Source organism: Scyliorhinus canicula, chromosome 3 (genome assembly GCF_902713615.1).
Source record: "Scyliorhinus canicula chromosome 3, sScyCan1.1, whole genome shotgun sequence".
In the NCBI taxonomy this organism is placed as follows: Eukaryota; Metazoa; Chordata; class Chondrichthyes; order Carcharhiniformes; family Scyliorhinidae; genus Scyliorhinus; species Scyliorhinus canicula.
In genome coordinates, this window is record NC_052148.1 from 115,558,962 (window position 1) to 115,584,884 (window position 25,923).

A 25,923-nucleotide genomic window follows, 5' to 3' on the forward strand; every position below is an offset into this window, starting at 1 on the left:
AGCAAGATGGAGTAGGGTTTCGTGGTCTCATGTAGTTGAAGTCAATGTTTTGTCCAGAAGCTGTAAAGTACCCAATTGGAAGATGAGTGTGTGTTTGGCTTGACTAGAACATTGCAGCAGGCCAAGGATGGACATGTGGGCATAAGAACAAGATGGAGATTAGAAATGGCAAGTGATAGGAAGGTCAATATCATGTTTGTGGACTAAGCAAAGGTGTTCCACAGAGTGATCACCCAGTCTGTGTTTAGGCTCCCCACTGTGGAGACTGCATTGGGAGCAGCAAATACAGTTGACCAAATTGGAGGAGAGACAAGTGAAACACTTGTCATGTGAGGGTACCTTTAAGAAATGGGTGTTTAAGAAATGTACCTTTAAGAAATGAGTGTTCATCAGTGATGTCAGAGTGTGGGTGGAGCTGGGCTATATGTCTGCTTTTTACTTATGTTTTAGGCTGTTTGCTGCAGGGTGTGTTTAGTTTTGTTTTCAGAGCTGAATAGCTGCAGTCACAGCCAGAAGGTGTATTAGAGTCTCTCTCTCTAATCCAAAGACTGTAAATCGATCCTGGTGATTTAAAACTAATAACAGGAATGACTTTAACCTGATGTGCTTCTGGTAAAAGGTGTTTTAAGTCTTATGGATGTTATAGGGAAAGCTTAAAGGATTACTTAATTTTGTATTCTTTGGGGGTTGTATTTGAATTAATGGTTGCTAAGATTTTCACTGTATGTTTTAAAAAGGTGAACTTGAGTTAATAGAATATACACTGTTTTGCTTTAAAAAATATTTTTCCATTTCTGCTGTACCACACCTGTAGAGAGAGCCGTGTACTCCCCATACCACAATCAAATAAAAGTTATGGGTCAGGTGAACTCCATGATACACTTTGGGGTTCTCTAAACAACTGGCCCACAACAAATTGGGGGCTCCTCCAGGATAAAATCTGTCTATTGGATTCGCTTAGTGAACATAAAGACAGTGAGGGGTGAGCATATTGTGAATGCTTTTCAAGTGTGGTATTATAGTTTAAGTAGGGAGTGTGCTGTGGACAATGGCTCTTTCAGAGGCACTGAAATTTTTGGGGGTGGAGATGGTCACATGCAATACGTTACGGACAGAGACTAAAAGCAGACTGTTAGATTTGGCAAAAACATTGCAGTTAACATTACCTGACAAAATGCGAAAAGATGAGGTCATTATGGTGGTGGCTAAGCCAGAGATACAGTTTGACTCATTGGAAATGGTAAAAATTCAGTTACAAATTAAACAAATGGAACATGGGAAAGAATTAAAGCAGCTTGAATACGAAAGAGAGAGATAGGACAAAGAAAGATAAAGAGAGAGAGAGAGGAAATAGAGAAAGAAGAAAGGAAAACAGAAAGAATAGCCCGAGCAGAACAAAAAGAAAGAGAAAGGGGGATACAGATCAGGGAAAAAGATAAAGAGTTTGAACTTCAGAAAATGGCCATGAAACATGACAGTCAGTTAAAATTGGCAGGCGTAAAGGGAAGTGTACAGTTGGTTGATAGTGATGAGGATAGTGAGAAAGAGCGTCAAATCGAAGGCTTGGTGGGAATCTATTTAAATATGTCCAAGCATTGCGAAGGTTTGACGAGAAGGAGGTGGAAGCCTTTTTCATTTCATTTGAGAAGGTGGCTAAACAAATGAAATGGCCATAGGACATGTGGTTATTACTGATTCAAACAAAGCTGGTAGGTAGGGCTAGTGAAGTGTTTGCATCACTACCAGAGGAGGCATCTGAGACGTATGAGGAGGTGAAAAAATACATCTTAGGTGCATATGAACTAGTGCCTGAAGCCTATAGACAAAGGTTTAGAAATTTAAGGAAAGAATTTGGTCAAGCATATATGGAGTTTGAAAGGATAAAACAGAGTAATTTTGATAGAGGGATAAGGGCTTTGAAAATAGACAAAACGGATGACGCTCTCAGAGAAATTATACTTTTGGAGGAGTTTAAAAGTTCAATTCCTGATGTAGTGAGAATTCATGTGGAAGAGCAGAGGGTTAAAACTGTGAAATTAGCAGCAGAAATGGCTGATGATTATGAATTAGTTCATAAATCAAAGCTTGGTTTCTGACATTAGTTTCAGCCTGTGAGGGATAGAAACTGGGGACATGAGAAATACTCAAGTGGTAAAAGTAAAGGTGATCTGATGGGAGATAATAGAGCGAGTGTACCTCAGATTTAAAAAGAAATCCAGGAGGGTGGAAAAGAAATTAAACATTTCAAATGTTTTCACTGTAATAAACTAGGCCATGTAAAGTCACATTGTTGGTGGTTTAAGAAAAGCACTGGGAAGGCTGATGTGGTAAAACAGGATAAGTCAGTGGGGTTTGTTAAAGTGGCAAAAGAAAGCCCAAGGGAAGTGAAGGAGGTGCTAAAGATTGTACAGCCTAATCAAAAGGTGATTGATAGGAAGGTGCCAGATCGCTTTAAAGAATTTACTTGTGTGGGTAAAGTTTACTCATGTGTATAAGGAGGAGCAGATAAAGAAGTCACAATTTTAAGAGATACGGGAACTAGTCAATCTTTAATGGTAAGAGATGAGGAGTTATGTTGTTTGGGAAGAATGTTGCCATAAAAGATGGTAATATGTAGAATTCAGGGTGAGGGGAGTAGTGTTCCATTATATAAGGTATGGTTGGAAAGTCCAGTGAATAGTGGTGAAGTGGTATTAGGAGTATTAGGAGTAACAGAGAAACTATCTTGTCCCGGAATACAGTTTATCTTGGGTAATGATACAGTTGGATTGCAGGTGGGAGTGATGTCTACTGTGGTTGATAAGCCAGTAGAAAATCAGACAACTGAAATGTTGAAGGACTGGGATTTTTCCCGATAGTGTAGTAACAAGGTCGCAAAGTCACAGGTTAAGACAAGAGGAGGAATCAAAGAGTGAAGATGACGTTGAAGTGCAATTATCAGAAATGATTTTTGATCAGATGGTTGAAAAAGAACAAGAACAGGTGGAGGATGAGGCGGATATTTTTAGTTCAGGAAAATTGGCAGAGTTACATCAAAAAGATGTAGAAATAAAAAGGATGTATCCGAAAGCAGGAATCTGAGTGTATACCAGAGTGTTATTACCGTAAAAGTGATATCTTGATGAGAAAATTGAGACCTTTTTATATGCAGGCGGATGAAAAGTGGGCAGAAGTTCATCAAGTAGTATTGCCGATAAGGTATCGAAAGGAGGTGTTGCGAGTTGCACATGAGGTACCAGTGGGAAGTCATTTAGGAATAAGGAAAACTCAAGCTAAAATCCAGAAACATTTTTATTGGCCTGGACTACATAAAGATGTAGTTAAATTTTGTCAATCATGTCACACATGTCAAGTGATAGGGAAACCTCAAGCAGTGATAAAACCAGTGACCTTAATACCCATTCCAGCATTTGAGGAACCTTTTACAAGGGTCCTAATTGATTGCGTAGGACCACTTCCTAAAACAAAAAGTGGGAATCAATATCTTTTGACTGTAATGGATGTGTCTACTAGGCTTCCAGAGGTCATTCCAGTATGTAATATTACAGCTGAAAAGATTGTGGCGGTGTTACTTAAATTCTTTACTAGATATGGACTACCGACAGAAAAACAATCGGATCAAGGATCAAATTTTACCTCAAGGTTATTCAAAGAAGTTATGGATAGCGTTGGAATAAAACAATATAAATCAACAGCGTACCATCCAGAATCGCAGTAAGCATTAGAAAGGTGGCATCAGACATTAAAGACAATGTTGAGGGCTTATTGTCAAGATTATCCAGAGGATTGGGATAATGGAATTCCATTCGTACTGTTTTCAATTAGGGATGCACCTAATGAGTCAATCGTTTTGAACTAATATTTCATCATGAGGTAAGAGGACCACATAAATTGATGAAGGAAAAATTGGTGAGTGTGAAATCAGAAATTACATTATTGGATTACATGTCAAATTTTAGGGAACGATTAAATAGAGCAGGTGAATTGGCTACACAACATTTAAAAGTTGCACAAAATGTGATGAAACGGGTAGCGGACAAGAAATCCAAAGTTCGTAGTTTTGCCACTGGAGATAAAGTTTTCGCATTGTTGCTAGTGGTAGGTGAGCCTTTAAAAGCTAGGTTTTGTGGACCTTATCAGATTGAAAGGAAATCAAGTGAGGTGAATTATGTGGTAAAAACACCAGATAGGAGGAAGACTCACCGAGTGTGTCATGTGAATATGCTTAAAAGGTACTTTGAAAGGAAAGGAGAGAAAAAGGAGGAGGTTTTAATGATTCTAACTCAAAGTGAGGAACCAAATCCAGATGACTATGAATTTGACAGCAGACTTTCAACAGGCATTTGACTGCCTGAAAGCTGTGATAACCAATGCTCATATGTTGGAGAATTGCAAGGACTCTGTGATCAGATTGAACTAAAGTATCTGACTTTAAAGAGACATGCTGAGGCATAGAGAAATGGACGGATTGTGCAGAGACCTTCTTGTTCAAAGAGACTGTCAATCGAGAAGGATTTCAGTGGACTACATTATTATACCTGTTTATGTGTGTCTTTTTTTGAAATGAAAAAGTATATTTACTGTGTGCATTTCTTAAATGATAGTGAAAAGGTGAAAAATGAAACCATCTTGAAGTTGATGGTTCATTTTTTGTTCTTGGGGGGAGGTGTCATGTGAGAGTACCTTTACAAAATGATGGCTTAAGAAATGTACCTTTAAGAAATGGGTGTTTATCAGTGATGTCAGAGTGTGGGTGGAGCTGGGCTGTCTGTCAGCTTTTTACTTTCATTTTTGGCTGTTTTCTGCAGGGTGTGTTTTAGTTTCGTTTTCAGAGCTGGATAGCTGCAGTCATGGCCAGAAGGTGTATTCAAGTCTCTCTCTGTAATCTGAAGACTTTAAATAGATCCTGGTGATTTAAAACTAATAACAGTAGTGACTTTAACCTGATGTGCTTCTGGTAAAAGGTGTTTTAAGTCTTATGAATGGTAAAAGGAAAGCTTAAAGGATTACTTAGTGTTGTATTCTTTGGAGGTTGTATTTGAATTAATGGCTGCTAAGATGTTCACTGTCTGTTTCAAAAAGGTTAACTTGAGTTCATAGAATTAACATTGTATTGCTTTAAAAAATACTATTCCATTTCTGCTGTACTACATCTGTAGAGTGGGCCATGTGCTCCCCATACCACAATCTATTAAAAGTTGTGGTCAGGTTAAGTCCATGACACACTTTGGGGTTCCCTGAAACCTGGCCCATACACACTGCTTCATCTGAAAGGAGTGTTTGGGGCCTTGGATGGCAAGGATGAGATGAGCTGATGAAGTGACAGCAGGCCGTACAAAAGATCCAATCTTTATGTCAGCCTTTCCAGAGGAAGTTACAAAACGCTTCCCAGAAATACCAGAGAACGGAGAGACTAGTAGGAATGTGAAACTGAAATAAATTAATAAGAGTATAAAAGTGGTAGTAGAAAAATAAATGGGACTGAACATTGGTAAATCTCCTGGACCTGATGATCTGCATCCCAGAGTGTTGAAAGAGGTGGCTGTAGGGATAGCAGATGTGTTGTTGATCATTGATCAAATTCTATAGATTTAGGAATGGGTCATGAAGCCTGGAAATTAGCAAATGTAACCCGCTGTTAATGAAGGGCCGAGAAAACCGAGAACTACAGATCCGTTCGCCTGACTTCAGCAGTGGGGAAAAGGCTAGAATCTAATATAAAGGATGTGGGACGTGATCTAATGGCCATATCGTGCCCAATTCTGGACAAAGCTGATAAATCGCACGAGAGACCTCTCGCGTGATTTACCCAGTTTGCCACGTCTCGAAAGATCTAACGGGATCTCACAAGACGTCACGGTCTGGATTCTGCCCACAATGGGCAAGACCAAATTTGCATATTTAAATTTGCAGTTAGGCACATTTGAACATGCAAACGCCGGATCTAACCAGTGCCCGGGATCGAGTCCCTCTTGCAGGGGAGTCCCCGACCTGCGCTGTTTAGCACTAGTCTCCACAAACGGGGACTAGGCGGAGCAGCTCTTGGGGGCTTCCAGATGATTGGAGGCCCCCAGGTGGTTGGGGTCTGGGCTGGCTGGCATCCTGACATTGATGATGCCACCTGGGCACCTGACACTGACAGCCTGGTACTGTGGGAGTGCCACCTGGGCACCCTGGCAGTGCCAAAGTAGTGCCAGCCTGGAGTACCCTTATGAGGTGGGGTGTGGAGTGGCTCAATAACTCCCTCATAGGTGAATTGCGGGGGTCTGGAGGCCGCGGTGGGGATCCAGAGGTTGCATGCTGCTTTCAGCCAAGGCGCTGTGATCTTCATTCAAGGCAGTCTAATACCACACTCTGAAATAATCATGAGGGTAAATGTTTAGTCAGGAAACTAAATTATTTGAAGGGGGAACTGAGGCTTCTCTTCTGTGAACCGCCCAGCGCTAACTTCTAACCGCCATCTGAAGCTTGTCCAGTCACTCAATTTCTCTGGATTTCATTATCAGGAGTTCGATTAGTGCCACTTTGGGGGATTAGTCTCATGTGAATGGGCATGATTGCTTCTTGATTCCCTGGATTTTGTGAAAGGCTGGTAGCGGGTCTCAGCTGTGGCTCCCTCCTCATTTGGGAATCTTAGAATCCCTAAAATGCAGAAGGAGGCTATTCAGCCCGTCTACTCGATACTGACCCTCTGAAAGAGCACCCTAACTCAGCCAATTCCCCACTTTATCCCTGTAACCTCACCTCACCTGCACATCTTTGGACTTGTGGGAGGAAACAGGAGCACCCAGAAGAAACCCGAGCAGACACCGGAGAACTGCAAACTCCACACAGTTACCCAAGGCCAGAATTGAACCCAGGTCCCTGGTGCTATACGGTAGTGGTGCTAACCACTGTTCCACAGTGGCGCCCTTTAATCTGCCCTCCAGAGAGTATGCAGCTTCCATTAATTCCATCCGTACAACCCTCACCAACATCTTCTACTCGTTTTAACTTTGTACTGCGCAAACACTACAGGTTGGAAGATGTTGGTGCAGAACTCTCACTGCCAGCTTGGACCCTCCCTGTGTGAGTATGGAAACCCCTCCCATCATCCCGAAAAAGCTTAAAGTTCCAGCCTCCCTCCTTCACAGATCTCTCAATCCAATTACCCCCTTCTCCAGTACAGCCCTAGTCCTGCAGTTCATTTAAAGCCGCCCTTGCCTTACTGCTGGTCTGGTAGAGATGGACCTGTGAGACTGCCTCTGGAAGCGATGAGTGCCGCCTGCCAAGCCTGGCACTGATTCCCATGAGCTTTGTGTGTTGCAAGGTAGGCAGACTAAACTTATTCCTGAGTCGGCTGGCCTCACCCCAGCCACAGCAATGAAGGTGCCACCTTGGAGGGCATTTTCTCCCAAGGCGGGCGGGCGATGCAGGGAATTCTCTAGACTCCAGCTACCTGCCTCAAGGAATGTTCTTCATTCTTAGCTTTAAACAATTTCCCTGTAGGTGAACTCTGAAGCTTTTTTCTAAAGGCAATTGTATATTTATTCATTTGCTTATACATTTCATTATGTCAGAATGTAAATTGCAAAAATAAGCTTCTTAAGAGGCATATTTTGTATGAAATGCATCAAAACCTGAGCCAAAATAAACCCTGCTGTGTTTTACTATTTGATTAAAATGCCCACAGCTTCCTGAATGAAGACGACACTGTTGATTTTCAGTAGCCTAACAAATCAGTGGTATAATTTGTCAAATCAATTCATTTTTCAGTTCCCGGATGTGAGCCTGGATCAATTTAATTTTAGAAGGCATTTTGTTCACCATGAATTTGTTTTCCAATTGGAATTTGCAGGCTGGAATCTCCGACCAGGACTCTGACAATGGAAGCCCCAAAGGGGGTGCATTTAACAGCGGTTGAAGGGGACTTCAAGGCAACCTGTCGAAGAGATCTGCAACTCCAGTCTACAGATGGGGAGGTAAGCTCTTCTGGTGAAGATCTGCACTTGTAAATCTGTCACAGAGGTGTCCTCTTAGATCAAGATGTTACTTGGCCCTGAATTGGACATACAATATTGCGAACAAAGTATTGTGGTTCATTTCTAAAGGATTAGAATACAAAAGCAAATAGCTAATTTTATATTCCTATGATTCCTTCATTAATCTCTACAAAAATGGAGAAAGTGATAATCTGATTTGCAAAAATGGTACCTGAACTGATAGAATAGGAGCTGCATTCTCCGCAGCCCGGCGCCGAAATCGCAGCTGGCACCGGGGCGGAGAATCCAGTTGGACGCCGTAATCGGGCCCGGTGCTGGTTTGGCGATTCTCCAGGCACCGAAAATTGGCGACACCATGGAGTACACCGCGCCGCCGGGGGGCCATTGCCAGAGGCCCGCTTAGTAATCCTCCACACCCGACTGGCTAAGTTCCCGATGGCGTGGAACTAACCTGCTAATGCTGGTCGGGATGGTCACGTGGCGGCTGCGGACCAAGTCGGAGACGGGAGGATCGGAGACCAGGGGTGGCCATAAAGGTGGCCGGGGCATTAATGTGCGGGGTTGAGGCTTGGGTGTGCGACCGATTGGGGGGTATCTTTCTTCGGTCTGGCTCCATGGTCCGAGACCGCCATGGAGCACGGCACGACTGCTGGAGGCTGCCGCCGTGCGCATGCGCGGCCTCTGACCCGGATGTGCAGGGGTCTGTATCTGCAGCAAAAGCTGCGAGATTCACTCTGGGTTCCTGCTAGCCCCCTGCAGGGCGTGGAATTTGTTTAACTTTTTTGCAGGAATTTTAGGAGTAAAACTGGTTTTTACTCGAGCGTGGGGATATAGTCTCAATGATGGAGAATCCAGCCCAAGAACCGTTCAGAAAGATTTAACAGATTGAGGCTGTTTTCTGTGGAAAAGAGAAGACCAAAAGACTAAGAGGAGACCTTTGCTGTAGATTATATGAAGTCTTATGATATGCCACGGTAGTGTTCAATCGTTATACATTTGATTATGAGTCTGTTTTCTATTGATGCTCATTGATCTTGATTAGTTAAGCTTGAGTGTGGATTCAAAGAAAAGTAAATGAACTGCAAAAGTTGATGGAAACAAATGGCAGTAAGCATGGGGCAGACATTAATTCTTGTAAATGAAGTCCCTGTACACATCACGTGGAATCTTGTGCCCTCCTCCGATGCGAGAGAGTTGACGAGGGGCATTTAATCAGGGAGGAGGGTGGCGGGTCATGGGGTGGCCACACCCCCTAAGATGGAATCCCTTTTCCTTCCTACCAGTCCGCAGCCTTAAACCCGTCACCTTAGCACCTCTGCCCCATTTAAGTCTGAAGCCAGTTTTCCTGCCCTGCTCCCAATTGAGGTTCTTATGTAGCCAATTAATGGCCACTTAAAGGGGCTCATCCTGTTCTGCATGGTATTAACCCAATGGCTGGCAGGGGGCTCACCAAGTGATGTGTGCTGCAAGCAGAATGTGGCATATTTGCTTGCTATCTTCCAGCCACTCAGTGCATGATTAAGGCACTAAGCATGAGAACCTATCCTCACTGCCAACTCCCTTACACCTTCCACACCTCCTTATATATTTATATAATATAACACAGCTGCCTCACAATGCCAGGGATCCGATTTCGCTACCGACCTTGAGTGACTGTGGAGTTTGAACATTCTCCTCTCATCTGCATGGGTTTCCTCCCGCTGCTCCAGTTTCCTCCCGCAGTCCAAAAATGTGCAAGTTAGGTGGATTGAACATGCTAAATTGCCCCATAGTGTCCTAAAGGATAGATGGGAGCACAGGCCTACATAGGGTGCTCTTTCGAAGGGTTGATGCAGACTTGATGGGTTGAATGGCCTCCTTCTGCACTGTAGGATTCTTTCCTTCTGCACCGTGATGATCCTATGAATATTTTTATTTTTAACCACATTCACTATGGCCCTGAATTTAATTAGGGATTCCACCAGAATCACACAACAATGAATGAGGAGCCTCAGTTGTGCGGAAAAGTTGGAGAAGTTGGGGCTGTTTTCCTTGGAGAACAAAAAACAAGAGATTTGATAAATGATGCACTATCAATTACGACGAGACAAGAGTAGAGAGTAATCGAGGCTTTATTAAGCAGAGATATGTTGCCTCCTGCAGCTGCTGCCGAAATGGCTGCAGCTCGGTGAGCACACACATTTATACTCAGCCTACTGGGTGGAGCCAGCAGGCAGGGATCTACCCCCGTATCTGTAGTACAGGAGCCTTACCGTATTACATCTCATTTATGTGATATATAAAAACAGTGGTGACTACCACATTCACCCCCTGTTAAAAAAAGAGTCCAGCAGTTGGGGGGGGGGAACTAGTTACATGTATGTGAGCATTTTTAAAGTGTACATTTTGGGGAAAGTTCACAAATTTAGCCAGTCAGGTGCCTTGATCCTCCGTTGTGAGCGCCGCAATCCCAATGGCGATGCAGGCGCCGGCTCAGTCGCCGGTGACTCGGGGAGCGTGTAGTCCTCATCTTCATCCCCAAGTGGGACCAAGGGGAGGACGGATCGTCCTGGAGCGGTGGCTGTGGTGAGGTGCGCTGGGGGGAGGGTGGGTGGCGCCGGGGCAATTGGGAGGGGGGGGAACCAGCTGGAGCCAGGTCCCTGAGAGACACTGTGTCTTGGCGGCCATCGGGGTACGCCACGTAGGCGTACTGCGAGTTTGCATGGAGTAGCTGTACCCTCTCGACCAACGGGTCAGCCTTGTGGAGCCGCATGTGCTTGGGGAGGAGAACAGGTCCTGGAGCTGCCAGCCACGTTGGGAGTGAAACCCCGGAGGTGGACCTCCTGGGGAAGGCAAGGAGACGTTCATGGGGGGTTGCATTAGTCACAGTGCAAAGCAGCGATCGGATGGAGTGGAGGGCATCGGGGGGGATCTCCTGCCAGCGGGAGACTGGGAGACTTTTAGACCGTAGGGCCAGCAGCACGGCCTTCCAAACCGTCCCGTTCTCCTTCTTCACCTGCCCGTTTCCCCGGGGGTTGTAGCTGGGCGTCCTGCTCGAGGCAATGCCCTTGCTAAAGCAGGAATTGACGCAGCTCATCACTCATAAAGGAGGATCCCCGGTCGCTGTGGATGTAAGCGGGGAAACCGAACAGAGTGAAGATGCTATTGAGGGCTTTGATGACTGTGGCAGACGTCATATCGGGGCATGGAATGGCAAAGGTGAATCTAGAGTATTCATCGACCACGTTAAGGAAGTATGTGTTTCAGTCGGTGGAGGGGAGGGGCCCTTTGAAATCCACGCTGAGGCGTTCAAAGGGACGGGAGGCCTTCACCAGGTGCGCTCAGTCTGGCCGGTAGAAGTGCGGTTTGCACTCCACGCAGACATGGCAGTCTCTGGTGCCCGTCCTGACTTCCGCTATAGAGTAGGGTAGGTTGCGAGCCTTTATGAAGTGGAAGAACCGGGTGACCCCTGGGTGACAGAGACCATCGTGTAGGGCCGGGAGTCGGTCCACTTGTGTGCTGGTACATGTACCTTGGGATAGGGCATCAGGGGGCTCGTTGAGCTGACCGGGGCGACACAAAATCTCGTAGTTGTAGATGGATAGCTCGATCCTCCACTTCAAGATTTTATCATTTTTAATCTTACCACGCTGTGTGTTATTGAACATGAAGGAAACTGACCGTTGGTCAGTGAGGAGAGTGAATCTCCCAGGTAATGCCTCCAATGTCGCACAGCTTCTATGATGGCTTGGGCCTCCTTTTCAACGGAGGATTGCCGAATTTTGGAGGCATGGAAGGTGCGTGAAAAGAATGCAACAGGTCTGCCGACCTGGTTGAGGGTGGAGGCCAGAGCAACGTCTGACGCATTGCTCTCGACTTAAAAGGGGAGCGTCTCATCGACCGGGCACTGTACTGTCTGCTCCTGGTGGCAATGGGTTTGTAATCCGGGGTGAGGCTTGCAAACAGGGAAGTTGGGTCGACCTTAAGGGTCGTGTGGCTGCATACAGTAAGGGGTGGTAGGGACCTGCCGAATTTCAGAGTTAGACTTTGGAGGTTGCACTGGAAGTCCAGGCCGACTAGCAAGGCAGCGCGGAGGTTGGGGAGGATGTAGAGCCGGATGTTGCTAAACTTTACTCCCTGGATGGTGAGGGTGGCGGTCGCTGGTGGGGTCCATGATGTCCAGGAGGGGGGCGCTGTGCGGTCGGGGGCGTACGCTTGTACATTACGGGAGGCTGCTGTTAGTGAGGTCGCGAGTTTCTTGGTTGCCGCGAGGTTGAGGGTAGCCCCTTATAAGAGGCGCTGGCAGATGTACGCTGACACTGTGCCCGTAATGAAAACGTCCCTGATTAGGAGTTCAGAATGTTCAACGGTCAAATCTGTCTGGCAATCGCGCAGGGCACGCCAGAAATCTTCCAATGACTCACTGGGGAGTTGTTGCCATGTGGACAGGAGGTGCCTGGCGGAGAGTTTGTTAGTTGGCCGGATGTAGTTCTCTTTCAGAAGCGCCATGGCCTCAGCGTAGGTGGGTGCGTCCCGGATAAGGGGAAAGATATCGGAGCTCAGCCGTGTATACAGGATCTGGAGTTTCTGTGCTTCTAAGGGTTGTTCTGTCACTGATCCGATATAGGCTTCAAAGCAAGCTAGCCAGTGGGCGAAGGCTGATGTGGCGTTGATTGCTTGAGGGTGCAGCTGCAGGCGATCTGGCTTGATGCGGAGGTCCATCGCTGTAAAATCTCTGCTTAATAAGTTGATGCACTATCAATTACGACGAGACGAGAGTAGAGAGTAATCAAGGCTTTATTAAGCAGAAATGTGTTGCCTCCTGCAGCTGCCAAATGGCTGCAGCTCGGTGGCTACAGGCAGGGATCTACCCCCATACCTGTAGTACAGGAGCCTTATCGTATTACATCTTATATACGTGATAGGTACAAACAATGATGACTACCACAATAAAGGTATTCAAAATTAAGAGGGATCTGGACAAAGCAGATGGGAAGAACTATTCTCTTTGCTGGAAGGACTAAAAACCAGAGGACACCAATTTTGGCAAAAGAAATGACTCCAACATCAGGATATAAGGATATTGACAGACTTGCTGAGTTTTTTTCTTGATTGGGAAATAATTGTTTGTACAGTCAGTGGTTAGGATCTGGATTACATGGCCTGAGAATGTGGTGGAGGATGATATAATCATGGCTTTCAAAAGAAAATGTAATAATTATCTAAAGAGAAAAAAAATGCAAGACAACAAGGAAAAGGCAGGGAAGTGGGACGAGGTGAGTTACTCCAGCAGAGAGCCGGTTATTGTAGGAGGGTAGATGAAGGGAATTTTGATTCAATACTGAAGATAAGTTACAAAAGCATAATGAGTCTTATGTAAAATGGAAAATCCCTTGTTGGTTAGGATTGAATAATAGGCTGCTTTTTGATCAAATCAAGTGATGTTAAAACCCACAAAAGTGCAACCTGAATGATTTATGGATATCATCCGCGATTAAATTATTTTCTTGCCGTCATTCAGCAGCATTTTTTAAATGCTGTGCTTCACAGCTGTGACTGTCATTCTTTCATGCTCAGTGATTAGACCTGGCTCATTTTCACCACCAATTTAAACTACTGAGTGACTGAAGAGTATAACCACAAATAATGAGCTCTCATTTAAAATTATATTGGGTCAGTAGCAGGGGCTGCAATGAAAGTGTGTTGCTCCGTTTTGGTGAGTGTGCTTTACAATCAATTGGCTCTGTTTTATTACCTTGCTCTAGAGTCGCCAGGTATCTTTATGATACCACCACGAGGTTCAAGTTCAAGTGCTGATCAATAACTCAATACACCAGTTAGTAAGGTTCAAATCAAAACACATTTATTATATACACAGTCAATCGCTACGCATGCATAAATACTACAAAACTAGGCTACTTCTACCACTAAAGGCCAATACTTATCTTCTGGAAAAGGAACCCACTGGGTCAGGGAACAGTGGCCTCTTGTTTAATCCTGAGACTGCAGGCTTCCAGCTGGTACGGACTAAGGGTCAAGAGTGCCTATCTCGTAGCATTGACTGGACACTTACTTGTTGGTGCAGCTTCAAGGCAGTCTCTCCGAGTTGAGAGTCGTGGTCGAGTTCTTTGAGAGTGCTAAGCGGCCTGCTAAGAGAGATCTGCCAAGAGACCGAATTGAACTTGGGGCCTCTAATTTATAGGCCCCAGGGGCTTCGCGCCCTTTTGGGTGAACCCCGTACCTGACTCCAATCGATTGGATCACGTACCAATCGATCGGTTTGAATTCCCCAATACTGGGGCTGTTTCCTGATCACTGGGCGGTCCTTGGGTGCTCGTTAGCTTCTTTTGTCTTGAACTCCTGCTGGCGCCGAGGAGTCTGGCTTTACCTTGGTCATCCTTAATTGTATCTATTGTGCCCAGCAATTTCTCACTTAATATGTATGGCTGCTGGTTTCAGTGCTGTCTGCTTTCTGCAGACCGAATACACAGAAGAACTCTGCAAACTGCTGTTTTCTGATACTGTCTGTTTTTCCCTGCGTTCTTTGCGAATCTCCATTTTAACTCGGGAAGTGGCCAACCCAGGTGGCTACAAGTGCATAACAAAAGCTTGTGTTTTTCAGAAGATGGCAGCCTGATTACTAACTCATTAAGATCAGTTTAGACAGTTGTGTCAGCTGGAACATAGAAAATCAGAATAGAGGGATTTGATTTGTCCTCTGTGTTATCATTTAACAGGATTGTCAGTTTTTAACTATTTGATTTAGGATCACAGGGCACATTTAGTACCATTGCACACTTGGGGCTGATCTAATATGGTCGGGGGAAGGGGGGCAGGTGAATGGCTCGCCCCCATCCCAACCCCACTACCGGAGGCAAATGCAGCTCCATGCTGACCCACCTCGTAGCCATAATGCGCAGTGGGGGTGCTAAATGAGGGCCAAGTGGGACTTCAAGCCAGTTGGCCTGCAGCTCCATCAGCCCTGGCAGCATCAAGAGCACGTCATTGGCAACTGCCGCAGCCGCAGGAGAATAAGGAAGAAGGCCTGTGGATCCTGAAACTGGTAAGTTTGGAGGAGGTTTGCATAGGTGATGATGTGACCATCAATTCACTCGAGACACGATAGGAAGTAAACTGTGGCTTTAATAGACTTACAACTGAGCCTGCCTGCGACCAGAAGAACTGAGGGCAGACTCACAAGGCTGCAGCACTTTATACTTCCGGTAGTGGGAGGGGCCATGGGCGGAGCCATGGGCGGAGCCGAGGGTGAAGGCCTGTACAACCTCCTCATCTCCCCCTGTGGGCAGAGCCGCGCAACGGTTCACAGACAGAGCCCACAAGGACACAATGCTATACAGTGTGAACGCAGTACTATACAGTGTGAATTACATGATGTACATTCACCAGAGGTGAAGTAGGGGTTTTAAGGCTGTGGGCTAGTAGGAAGGAAAGGGGATTCCATCTTAGGGGGTGTGGGCGACCCGTGATTGGCAAAGGACAGCACACAAAGAGCAAACCCCCATTCCTACCTGCTCTTTGGAGAGGTTTTTAAAAATTTAGGCTGTCTGCTCCTGCCCATCATTTTATGGCGTGGGCAGCATATTATATGGGTCAATTGGCTTGATGACCCTTGATTATTTACGTGAATATGGTGGGTGTCTGCCAGTTTGGTATCCGCCCACCTTCTGTATTATGGGGGTGAGCTCAGAGGTGGGCAGGAAGATGTTAGGGTGGGCACACTCACCCTATTTTATATAACTCCTGCCCAAAGCACACCTGGCAGGTGCATGTAAATACAGTCATTGGTGTGAAACTCCCAAATTGTACACTCCCAAGTCCATTTGCAACAGCTATGCAATCAAAATTTTTACTGTGGGAAAATACTAGGTCATGTCAGTCAACAATTAGGAAAGTAGGAAGAAATTCAGGCAGAATATTTATACTTAAAAACAAAAATGATCATCAGAAGTTACCAATAGGGCAGCACGGTGGCACAGTGGTTAGCATTGCTGCCTACGGCGCTGAGGACCCGGGTTTGAATCCCAGCCCTGGGTCACTGTCCATGTGGAGTTTGCACATTCTCCCTGTGTCTGCGTGGGTTTCACCCCCACAACCCAAAGATGTGCAAGTTAGGTGCATTGGCCACGCTAAATTGCCCCTTAATTGGGAAAAATAATTGGATAATCTAAATTTATTTTAAAAAATCATAAGTTATCAACGAATGCCTTTGAAGTAGCCAGTCTTTGATCCCTGCTACAAATACCATATCGTAACCATTGACTTCATTCTCCTCACCAGCCTTTGCCTCAGGTTGACTCAGATTGTTGACAACATCTGACATTCTGTTAGAACCTCAGCGAAGCTTCCAATCCCACATTCATCCCAAAGACCAACTTAAACTGAACCATCTTTACTATTGCCACCGCCTCAACCCATCCATATCTGAAATCCTCACACATGCCTTTGTCATCTCCAAACATGGCTTGGTGAAAAAACTTGGGTTAAAGGGCAGATAATGGACAGATCACCTGCCGATTGCCTTAATTTGGAATGCAACCTAGTTCCACTGGTATACTGTTCTGTTTTTTTGTTTCAGTCATTTTCTGGAATGGAGAATTGGCCCATCCTTTCTATATCAAAGGGACATATCCGTGGGAATTCATGGGTTACTTTGAGAATTCTATCCAGTAAACCATTATCAGGCCTCAGCTGTGAGTTAGCATGAGTCTGAAACCTTTACCATGCCAAGACAACAAATCCTGGAGTAGACTCACTTTGCTTTGGCATCTGCCTAAAGTAATCAACTGCGGAAGTTGGAAATCTAAAATAAAAACTGAAAATGCTGGAAGTACTCGAGTCTGGCAACAAGCCTTTCGACAGGACTGAACTGATGGAAGGTCACAGCCCTGAGATGTTGACTATGTTTCTCTATCCTCAAATGGTGCCAGACCTGCTGAGCATTTCCAGAATTCTTTGTTTCTATTTAAACAGATGTCATGCTGGCCCCCTTAGGAGTCAAAGAGGGGAACAAAATCCTTTTCTTGTTGAGTCCTACCCATGCCTGTTCCAGCCTTGGAAAGGCCTAGAGATGCTCCAATTTTCCAAGCTTCTTCAAATTATATAATCTTGCAATTTTGAAGAAGGCCATTTGAACCATTATGCCTGTGCCAACTCTTTGAACTAGTTATCCAATTAGCCCCCCCCCCCTGCACCCCCCCCACCCCCCCACCACCCCCACCCTCACTCATTCCTTTAGCACGATAAAAGTTTCCTTTTGATGCACCTGTGCAGCTGCCAGTGATACATCCAGAGCATGGAATTGATTACAACCATTTGATTTGAATAGAATCTGTGTCCGTCTGCATTTCCACTGGCGGAGTGGAACTCAGGGAATATCAACTAAATAAAAGTTGTTGCTGTTTTCTTTGAGAGCCACACAAGTAAATGTATTTAATTGAGGGATGTATTGTAGATGTGATAGTTTCTAAATATTTTCTGAGTTAATTGTGATACCATAAACAAATGTAGTGCACGAGAGAAACAATAAGGGGCGGGATTCTCCCCTACCCGCGGGGCGGGGGGTCCCGGCGTAGCGGAGGGGCACCAACCACTCCGGCGTCGGGCCTCCCCAAAGGTGTGGAATTCTCCGCACCTTTAGGGGCCAAGCCCTCACATTGAGGGGCTAGGCCCGCGCCGGAGTGGTTGGCACCACGCCGACTGGCGCCAGAACCGGCACAACGGCCTTTGACGGCCGCCGACCGGCGCCGGGGCTGGCCGAAAGGCCTTCGCCGGTTCGCGCATGCGCCAGTGCGTCAGCTGCCACTGACGTCACCACCGGCGCATGCGTGCTGGGGGATTCTCTTCTGCCTCCGCCATGGTGGAGGCTGTGGCGGCGGCAGAAGAAAACGAGTGCCCCCACGGCAATAGTCCGCCGGCCGATCGGTGGGCTCTGATCGCGGGCCTGGCACCGTGGCGGCACCCCCCGTGTCCGAGAGCCCCGCGCCCCCACCAGGACCCCGGGGGCCCGCTCGCGCCGTTGATCCCGCCGTCACCAGAGGTGGTTCAAACTACGGTGGCGGGAGAGGCCTCTCAGCGGCGGGACTTCGGCCCATCGCAGGCCGGAGAATCGCCGCAGGGGTCTCGCCGATCGGCGCGGAGGGCACGCGTGATTCCCGCCCCCGCCAATTCCCGGGTGGCGGAGAATTCCGACCACGGCGGGGGCGGGATTTTCGCCGGTCCCGGGCGATTCTCCGACCCTGCGGGGGGGGGGGGTCGGAGAATTTCGCCCATGGTTAGGATGAAAGATTAGTTGACTTGAATCGGGCTAGTATATACCCATTTCACTATGGCACATCAGAACAGCAGACGTGATTTATCACAAATAAATGCAAAGGATTTATTTTGCCTACATGACAAACCAAAGAGAAAATGCTCGAAAATCTGAGCAGGTCTGGCAGCATTTGTAGAGAGAGAAATGAGTTAACGTTTCGAATCCAGGTGGCCCTTTGTCAAAGCTTCACCTCCAGATGGACTGCAGCAACTCACCAAGGCTCCTTGGGAGCACCTTCCAAATCCACGACCACTACCATCTAGAAGGACAATGAGCAGATACATGGGAACACCACCACCTGAATGTTCCCCTGCCAGTCACTCTCCATCCTGACTTTGAAATATATCACCGTTACTTCACTGTCACTGGGTCAAAATTCTGGAACTCCCTCCATAATAGCACAGTGGGTGTACCTACACCACATAGACTGCAGTGGTTCAAGAAGGCAGCACGCCCACACCTTCTTCCTAATTAGGGATGGGCAACAAATGCCAGCAAAGCCCAAATCCCGTAAAAAATAATTTTTAAAAATTCCAAGACAGGTCGGCATGGTGGAGCAGTGGTCAGCACTGCTGCCTCATGGCGCCCAAGACCTGGGTTCGATCCCGGCCCTGGGTCATTGTCATGTGGAGTTTGCACATTCTGGGCAGCACGGTGGCGCAAGTGGTTAGCACGGTTGCCTCACGACGCTGAGGTCCCAGGTTCGATCCCGGCTCTGGGTCACTGCCCGTGTGGAGTTTGCACATTCTCCCCGTGTTTGAGAGGTTTCACCCCTTCAACCCAATAGATGTGCAGGGTAGGTAGATTAGCCCTTAATTGAAAAGAACATAATTGGGTGTTTTAAATTTATTTTCAAACAAACTCCATCGCAACTAGCATAAGGATTGTGCCACTGGCCCCTGTTAAATTCAGGTATGCAGGTGACAAGAGAGTATTTGATGAGAGTTCTGTCATCAAAATCCGATTCAAGAGCAAAACCTATCTGACAATAGGCAAGAAATAAATTGAACTTAAATTTTAGAATCGTCCGAGAATCTGTCATATCTTTCGTAACAGCGTTCTGAAGATATGTTGCACCATTGTGAGACTATGACTGGGATTTCCTGGTCCTGCCAGTGGCAGGCATCATGGTGGGCGGGACAGGAAAATGTGGAGAGCGGCCTTCCTTCCACCTGTGACGATGCTCCCTGCTGGTGGGGACCAAGAAATCCAGTCTCACATTTGTGTCATTTGAATTTTGTGAATTTTTCTGCACTGAGGCCAGTCTGTATGCCAGCATGAATTAAATGGAACAACATTTTCATTTTGTTTCATTGAATTATTCAATAACCATCGCACTTGTCCAGTCTACAACATTACTGGGATCTCACCGGTATTGCAAAGTATAGTGAGTGAGGTTTCTCTTTTCATTTCTTTCTTTCAGATTTTTTTAAATGCAAAGACAATCCGATTGGGAAACATCCCCCAGATCTCCACCTCTTCGTTCTCAGCCAGTTCTTCAAACCTACGTCAGACTGTCTACGAAGTGTGCGTGTGTCCCAATGGGAAACTCTTTCTATCTCCAGCAGCGGCGGGTTCCACTTGCCAGTCGAACAGCAACATCTGTTTGCGGATATAAATCCATGGAACCTGTTGCAATTCTACCACCGTAAAAGCCTTTTCGACACTGTCCCTTGGCATCTGTTTTTACTCTCATGGTGAATCAGGAACCACAATGTTGTTACAAAGCCTCTACTGCCGCACAGTAGTGGAACGTGGCTACCTTTCGAATGGGAATAGACTGGTGTATAAACTGTCAGTGAAGAAATATGCCTGGAGAACCTGGATACCAACCTTTTCCAGAGAGGGGGAGAAATACACAGGTGCCTTTGCTAATCTAAGTAAAGCACATAGTTTTTTTTAATTTTTAGCAGGACCTGATTGTGAAAGAATTGAATATTTAATACCACAAATCTGATTATGTCATTTCTCAAAACTTTATTTCCCTTTTCAACATCTAAATGTACTTTGGTTTTACCATATAGCACCAAATGGGAGTTCAAGAAATTCCTCAGTACTTGTTTTGATTGAGCAGTTACATATAATGTGGTATTTGCATGTCATTCATTTGGAAAGAAATGGGCCAGTTGTTCATTCTTGCCTTTTTTTTTCAATGTGAGAAAGAAATCATGTCAACTGTAACTTCCCAGAACCTCTCATTAGCATTGATGGTGAAACAATGGCTTTGTGTTTTTTGTCTGTGATGTGGTATAAACCAAAGAATTGACCATGTGATGTAAATTCAAAACACTGCACAACGCAGCTGCTACTAACCAGTAAGACAGCGTCAAGAAATTCTGAAAAATATATTAGGCAGGGATGAGCGAACATCCATTTCTTAAATCCAGTGAAATATACCCAGAAGATATCACCTGTCCAGACTATACCTGATATATCCAGGACCAGCCCCAAATAAGGCCAAATTTCAACGACTTCAGTTGTTGTCTTCTCTACTGCTCAGTGACAAATTGAAAAATGTGGTGCTCCCTGAACCTCGCAAAGCTTGGTTTTGGCCTGGTTCTACTGAATAACTTAATGTGAGTCTTGGATTTGCGCTCATCCCTGGAGGACATCACAGGTAACCTTTTATGTGTTACACCAGGCCTGCTAGCCATTTTCCTTGCTTTCTTTACTGATTTCATTAAAGTACATTTTCTTTATGTATGAAAAATTTAATCTGAATGATAAAGGAAACTATTTTCTTACACATTCTATGCAAATGTTTGTAAAATTGCAATATTGCCAAAATGACAAAAGCTGTGCTTTTGTACCCTATGTCTCTTGCTTTATGTAAAATGAAAACATTTTTTCTACTTATAAGAAATGAGCTGTGTGTCTTGTTAACTGTCGCTAAGGGTTATTAGGCCTCTTGTCAAAGTTACTGACCTTCATGGATTAAAAGCCAGGTTTGAAAAGTTGTCAATTAAATTATGTTTGACTTCCAACACAAAAAAGATAAAACAAATATGGCCACAGTTTGCTTCCAGCAAAAGCAGCTGCTTTCAGAGGAAGATGGCATTGGGAATCAACAGACCTGTGGCCAACTGGTTAAAAGGTAGGCATTTTACCAACTGTGTTTGCGAATGATTTAAAAGCCAATGATCATTGGCAATCCATAAAAATGTTTTTTTTTTGTTATGTTTTTTCTGCGATGAGTTAAGTGAAGGACGGATAGAATAATGGGACTGCGTGTCTCTTGATCGGATGTACTTTGTGCAATCCTGATAATAATAATGCGATGTTCAACCTTCCATTCTGCAAATTGTGAAAAGTAAAAATAAAAACAGTTCAGAAATAGCTGTTTAAGAATTATTTAAGTTATTAATTCTAGAAGATGTGATTAAGCACATATATAACTCATATTTAGTTTGGATCAAAATAAACAAGTGTGCCATTCTCGTTCCCTTTGGTCCTTTAGAGACCAGGATCCAGTAACAATGAGGGAAATTTAACTACCCAAATAACAGGCAGGTTTCAGTTTTGTGGGATCTTAAAATGTTAAAAGTCAGAATCCTATCCACAATCTACATTCTAAGTGACCATTTACTGCTTTAACGTGGACAGGAGGGGGCTGTAATGGGGATGCTAGGGAAACCAATGCACTTCCAGGAGACAGGTTACTAATTTAAATATTCTAATAAGGGTGCATGCCTCATATTTAATGACCATTTATAATTTAATTCTGGACGGCCTTGTTTTCCAGGCCTTGGGAAACCTGACAGCTAAAGGCTGGCGAGGACTGTTGGATCCACAAAATCCTTTCCACTTACCTGCAGGGTGCAGTTTACCAACTTCAAAGAAACTGCGCTGCCTGCCCCCAAGTTAATATCCAGCCCAATATCATTCTGAATTGATCAAACTTCAATAGTGGTTTAGCAGATAAGGTGATGGTAATGTGATAGAGATGTTTATGACTCTCCTGGCCTGGATTTTTCTTATGGTTGTAGTTTATAAGGAGGCAAAAACATAAAATGGATTTCGGACAGGCTCAAGGTGGAATGCGCTTGCTGAACCCAATTTTGCAAGGTCAGTTCATCAGACTGGTTCCGGATGCCAATCAGAATGTCTGCAGAAAGTATGCAAGGGGCCAATTTTGAAAAGTAGATGATAAATTAGTTTTGTAACCGACCTGGGATACATTATTTAAATCAATAAAACAGAAGCTCCAAAAGAAAATGTCCATGCAAACTTGAAAATCCAGTTACAATATGATCAGTATAATTGACAAAACATTAGTTTTCGATGCAGTTTCCATAGTTACCACAGAGTAATGATATCGTTACTGATAAATTCAGCTGGACTTTAGAACCTACCAGTCACAACACGTCCATGCCATCAGACTAGCTATAGCAAGACGCACATTGCCCATCTTAAATATGTACATAATTTTAACAATGTATTGCACTTTTAGATGCAAGTTTTGTTCAGAACCCTCACAGCACAACTTTTCAAACTTGGCATTCAATTCCACATGTTTATTACCGGGTATTTTTGTGTTTTGTTACTTTGTGATTATGCATATATACGTTTGAGGGTGAAATGCTGGAAATTTATGTGATTTATCTTAAAGATACTGGCCACAGATAATCTGTTGTAGTTTTGTTGGTCTCCTGCTATGACCACTGAAAATCATTGAAACATACAAGTGATGCTATGGACCATTTTTAGAGTTTCCCACATGCTTTGTGAGTGGCGACACCTCTACCCAACCCATACAGACAAATGTCATTGGAGAAAGGGGTGGTGGAGGGCGGCTGAGCAAGGAGCAGGGATTTCCATTATCAGAAATTCCCACTCCTCTGTGTTGTTAGAGTCGTGGCACATAGTTCAAGCCAGCACACAGATTGAGAAAGAATGAACTTGCCTTCAGAAAGGTGGAAGTTGACCCTACCAGGTGAAAGATGGCCAGGCTAGTTTCCCTCACACCCTGAACTTAGGGGAGATTGACTAAGATTAGTGGGACTTTGATGCGCGGGGTGTGGGCAACTCCCTCCTGCCTTCCCCCGAAAAAAAACCAGATGGGCTCCATAGGGCAGGCAAATGTACTCGCGGTGGCATGTACACCTGTCTGCTTGACCCATTCAATTGAGGTGCGCTAACACAGTCTCTGCAAACTAAAACAGGGTCAGCATTAGAGAGCATCACGAGGTGCAAGGAACATATCTCAAGGCTTTTGGGGCCAGTGTATTACCCTCTGAGGATGGGAACTTGAAAGTAACCTTTTTACAGCGCTAACATTCATGAATGTGTCACTTGTTAGCAACAAGTCAAATAACCCTGAAAAATAAGTGTATATATGCATATTCAAAAGAACTAAACTGTGTTAGAATAGGTTGTTGAGCAAATATTTTAGTTTGATTCATTATTTATGCTAAATAAAAGTAACTACTCTGTGTATATATTAACTTTTTTAGTCACTCATGTAAATTTGTAACATTTTGTATAAAAATTACACTAAAATTTTCAAAAATATATGTACAGTATACATTGTATCTAATAGGAATACATATGTCAGCTGGCAATAACAAACAAGAAGGTATGTCGCTATCATATTATGAATGTGAGCGCTTTCTGGTAAATGGGAGTTGTATAATAATATGGGGAATTGAGACAGGAGAATATAAAGATGCACAAAAGCTTCACACCTTTCCTGTTTGTTACTGCATTTAGATTCAGTCTACCTGGTCAATTAAATGCAGAAAAATAAAAAAAAACAGTGTTTGGAAAACTTTGTTTGAAACAGTAGGCTTTATGAAGTGCCAACTCCAGCCCCACCACCTGGACCCCCAGCCACACATGCACATCCACATTATGTTCCAAACAACTTTTCAAAGAAGACCAAAACACATTGATTTAGTCCTGAGCCACTCAAAACATTGTCCGTAGCAATTATGGTTTGCTCCAATCAACAAAGCATAAGAACCATTTCTTTCTGGACTGATAGGAAAGATCTTCCATTTTGGTGCCCTCAGCAGATATTAGGAGCAGATATTGGGCACCTGCAGTTTAAAATTTTCCATTTGTTAAAAGGGTGTGTTGGAGCTCCAAACTGGAAAGTATCTGCATCTCCTGGTCTGCTGTTTTCTGCCATTTAAAGGCTTGAAATCGATGAATAAACCCTGTTCCTGCCAATTCAATGGTCATAAAAGTTCAGAAGTGGGGATATTCACTGGTGATTGCACAATGTTAAGTACTATTTGTGACTTCTCAGGTAAGCAGTTTGTGTCCATATGCAGTAAGACATGGACAACATTCAGGTTTGGGCTGATAAGTGGCAAAGAACATTTGTGCCGCACAAGTGCCAGGCAATGTCCATCTCCAACAAGAGAAAATCTAAACATCTCCCCTTGACATTCAATGGCATTACCATTGGTACGTCCCCACTATCAACATCCTGGGGTGAGCACTGAACAGAAACTGGGGCGGCCACATAAATACTGGGAATTCTCAGGCGAGTAGTTCACCTTGTGGCTCCCCAGAGTCTGCCCATCATCTACAAGGCATGTGATTAAATAGTTTCCACTTGCCTGGATGAGTGCAGCTCCACCAACATTCAAGAAGCTCAACATCATCCAGGACAAAGCTGACTGCACCCTCTTATACATTCCCTCCCTCCAGCACCAATGCACAATGGCAGCAGTATGTACCCTCCACAAGATGCACTGCAGCAGTTCACCTTTGACAGTACCTTCCAAACCCATGATATCTGCCCCCTCGAAAGACCAGGGCAGCGGATACCTTGGAACACCACTATCTGCAAGTTCCCCTCCAAATCACTCACCATCTTGACTTGGAATCACATCGCTTTTTCCATCACTGTTGCTGGGTCTAATTCCTAGAAACCCCCTACCCCTTCCTAACAGAATTGTGGGTGCATCTATACCACATGAACTGCAACAATTCAAGAAGGCGGGCCCACCACCACCATCTCAAGGGCAATTAGGAATAAGCAATAAATGCTACCCTAGCGAGTGACGCCCACATCCCGTGAAAGAATAAACAAAAATAAGTGCATCGGATAGAGATCTCAAATGTTTGAATACTTGGTGACAGTGGGAATATGGTACAGAGAAATGAGGTGCTGTTCTTTTTCTTCAATAATTCGCATCAATCTTATCAGCTTGAGACAATAATTATTTTTATATTTTTGGCAAATGGTTCAGTGCTTCTTGTTAATTAGTGTTTCGAAATAAAATAATAAAGCTTGCAACCAACTAAAAAGTTGATAGACATATTAGGCAGGATTCTCTGGTCTGGCAGCCGTGTTTACTGCCAAGGTCCCCCCTCGCTGGTAGCGGGATTGTCTATTCCCACAGCCGGCCAATGGGGTTTCTCATTGTGGCATCTCACGCCATTGGAAACCCACAGGCGTGAGTGCACTCCCAGTGGACTGGAGGATCCCACCAAAATAGAATTCCGCTGAATATCTAAACCGAGATATGACAGAAAACTATGTTGGAGCTTGAGGGTATTAAGACTTTCTGAAGTGAAAACATTGGCAGTCACAGATCTCTCCGCCTTGGAGGCATTGAGCTTGAATGTCTTTAAGACAGAGCTGGATAGGTTCTTGATTAATAAGGCGAACAGGGCTCT

The 25,923-nt window shown here is 44.8% G+C and overlaps 1 protein-coding gene across 2 annotated transcripts in view; it reads left to right on the forward strand.

Moving 5' to 3' along the window:
* The window catches only part of LOC119962886 (zeta-sarcoglycan), a 1,211,045-nt gene extending 1,189,895 nt beyond the window's left edge, over positions 1 to 21,150 (forward strand). For both annotated transcript variants that reach the window (XM_038791120.1, XM_038791121.1), the window contains 2 exons: positions 7,838 to 7,961; positions 19,715 to 21,150. In XM_038791120.1, coding sequence (XP_038647048.1) covers positions 7,838 to 7,961; positions 19,715 to 19,909 — 319 coding nt within the window. In that variant the 3' untranslated portion in view covers positions 19,910 to 21,150. The remainder of the gene's footprint in view (positions 1 to 7,837; positions 7,962 to 19,714) is intronic.
* The last annotated feature ends 4,773 nt before the right edge of the window (positions 21,151 to 25,923 follow it).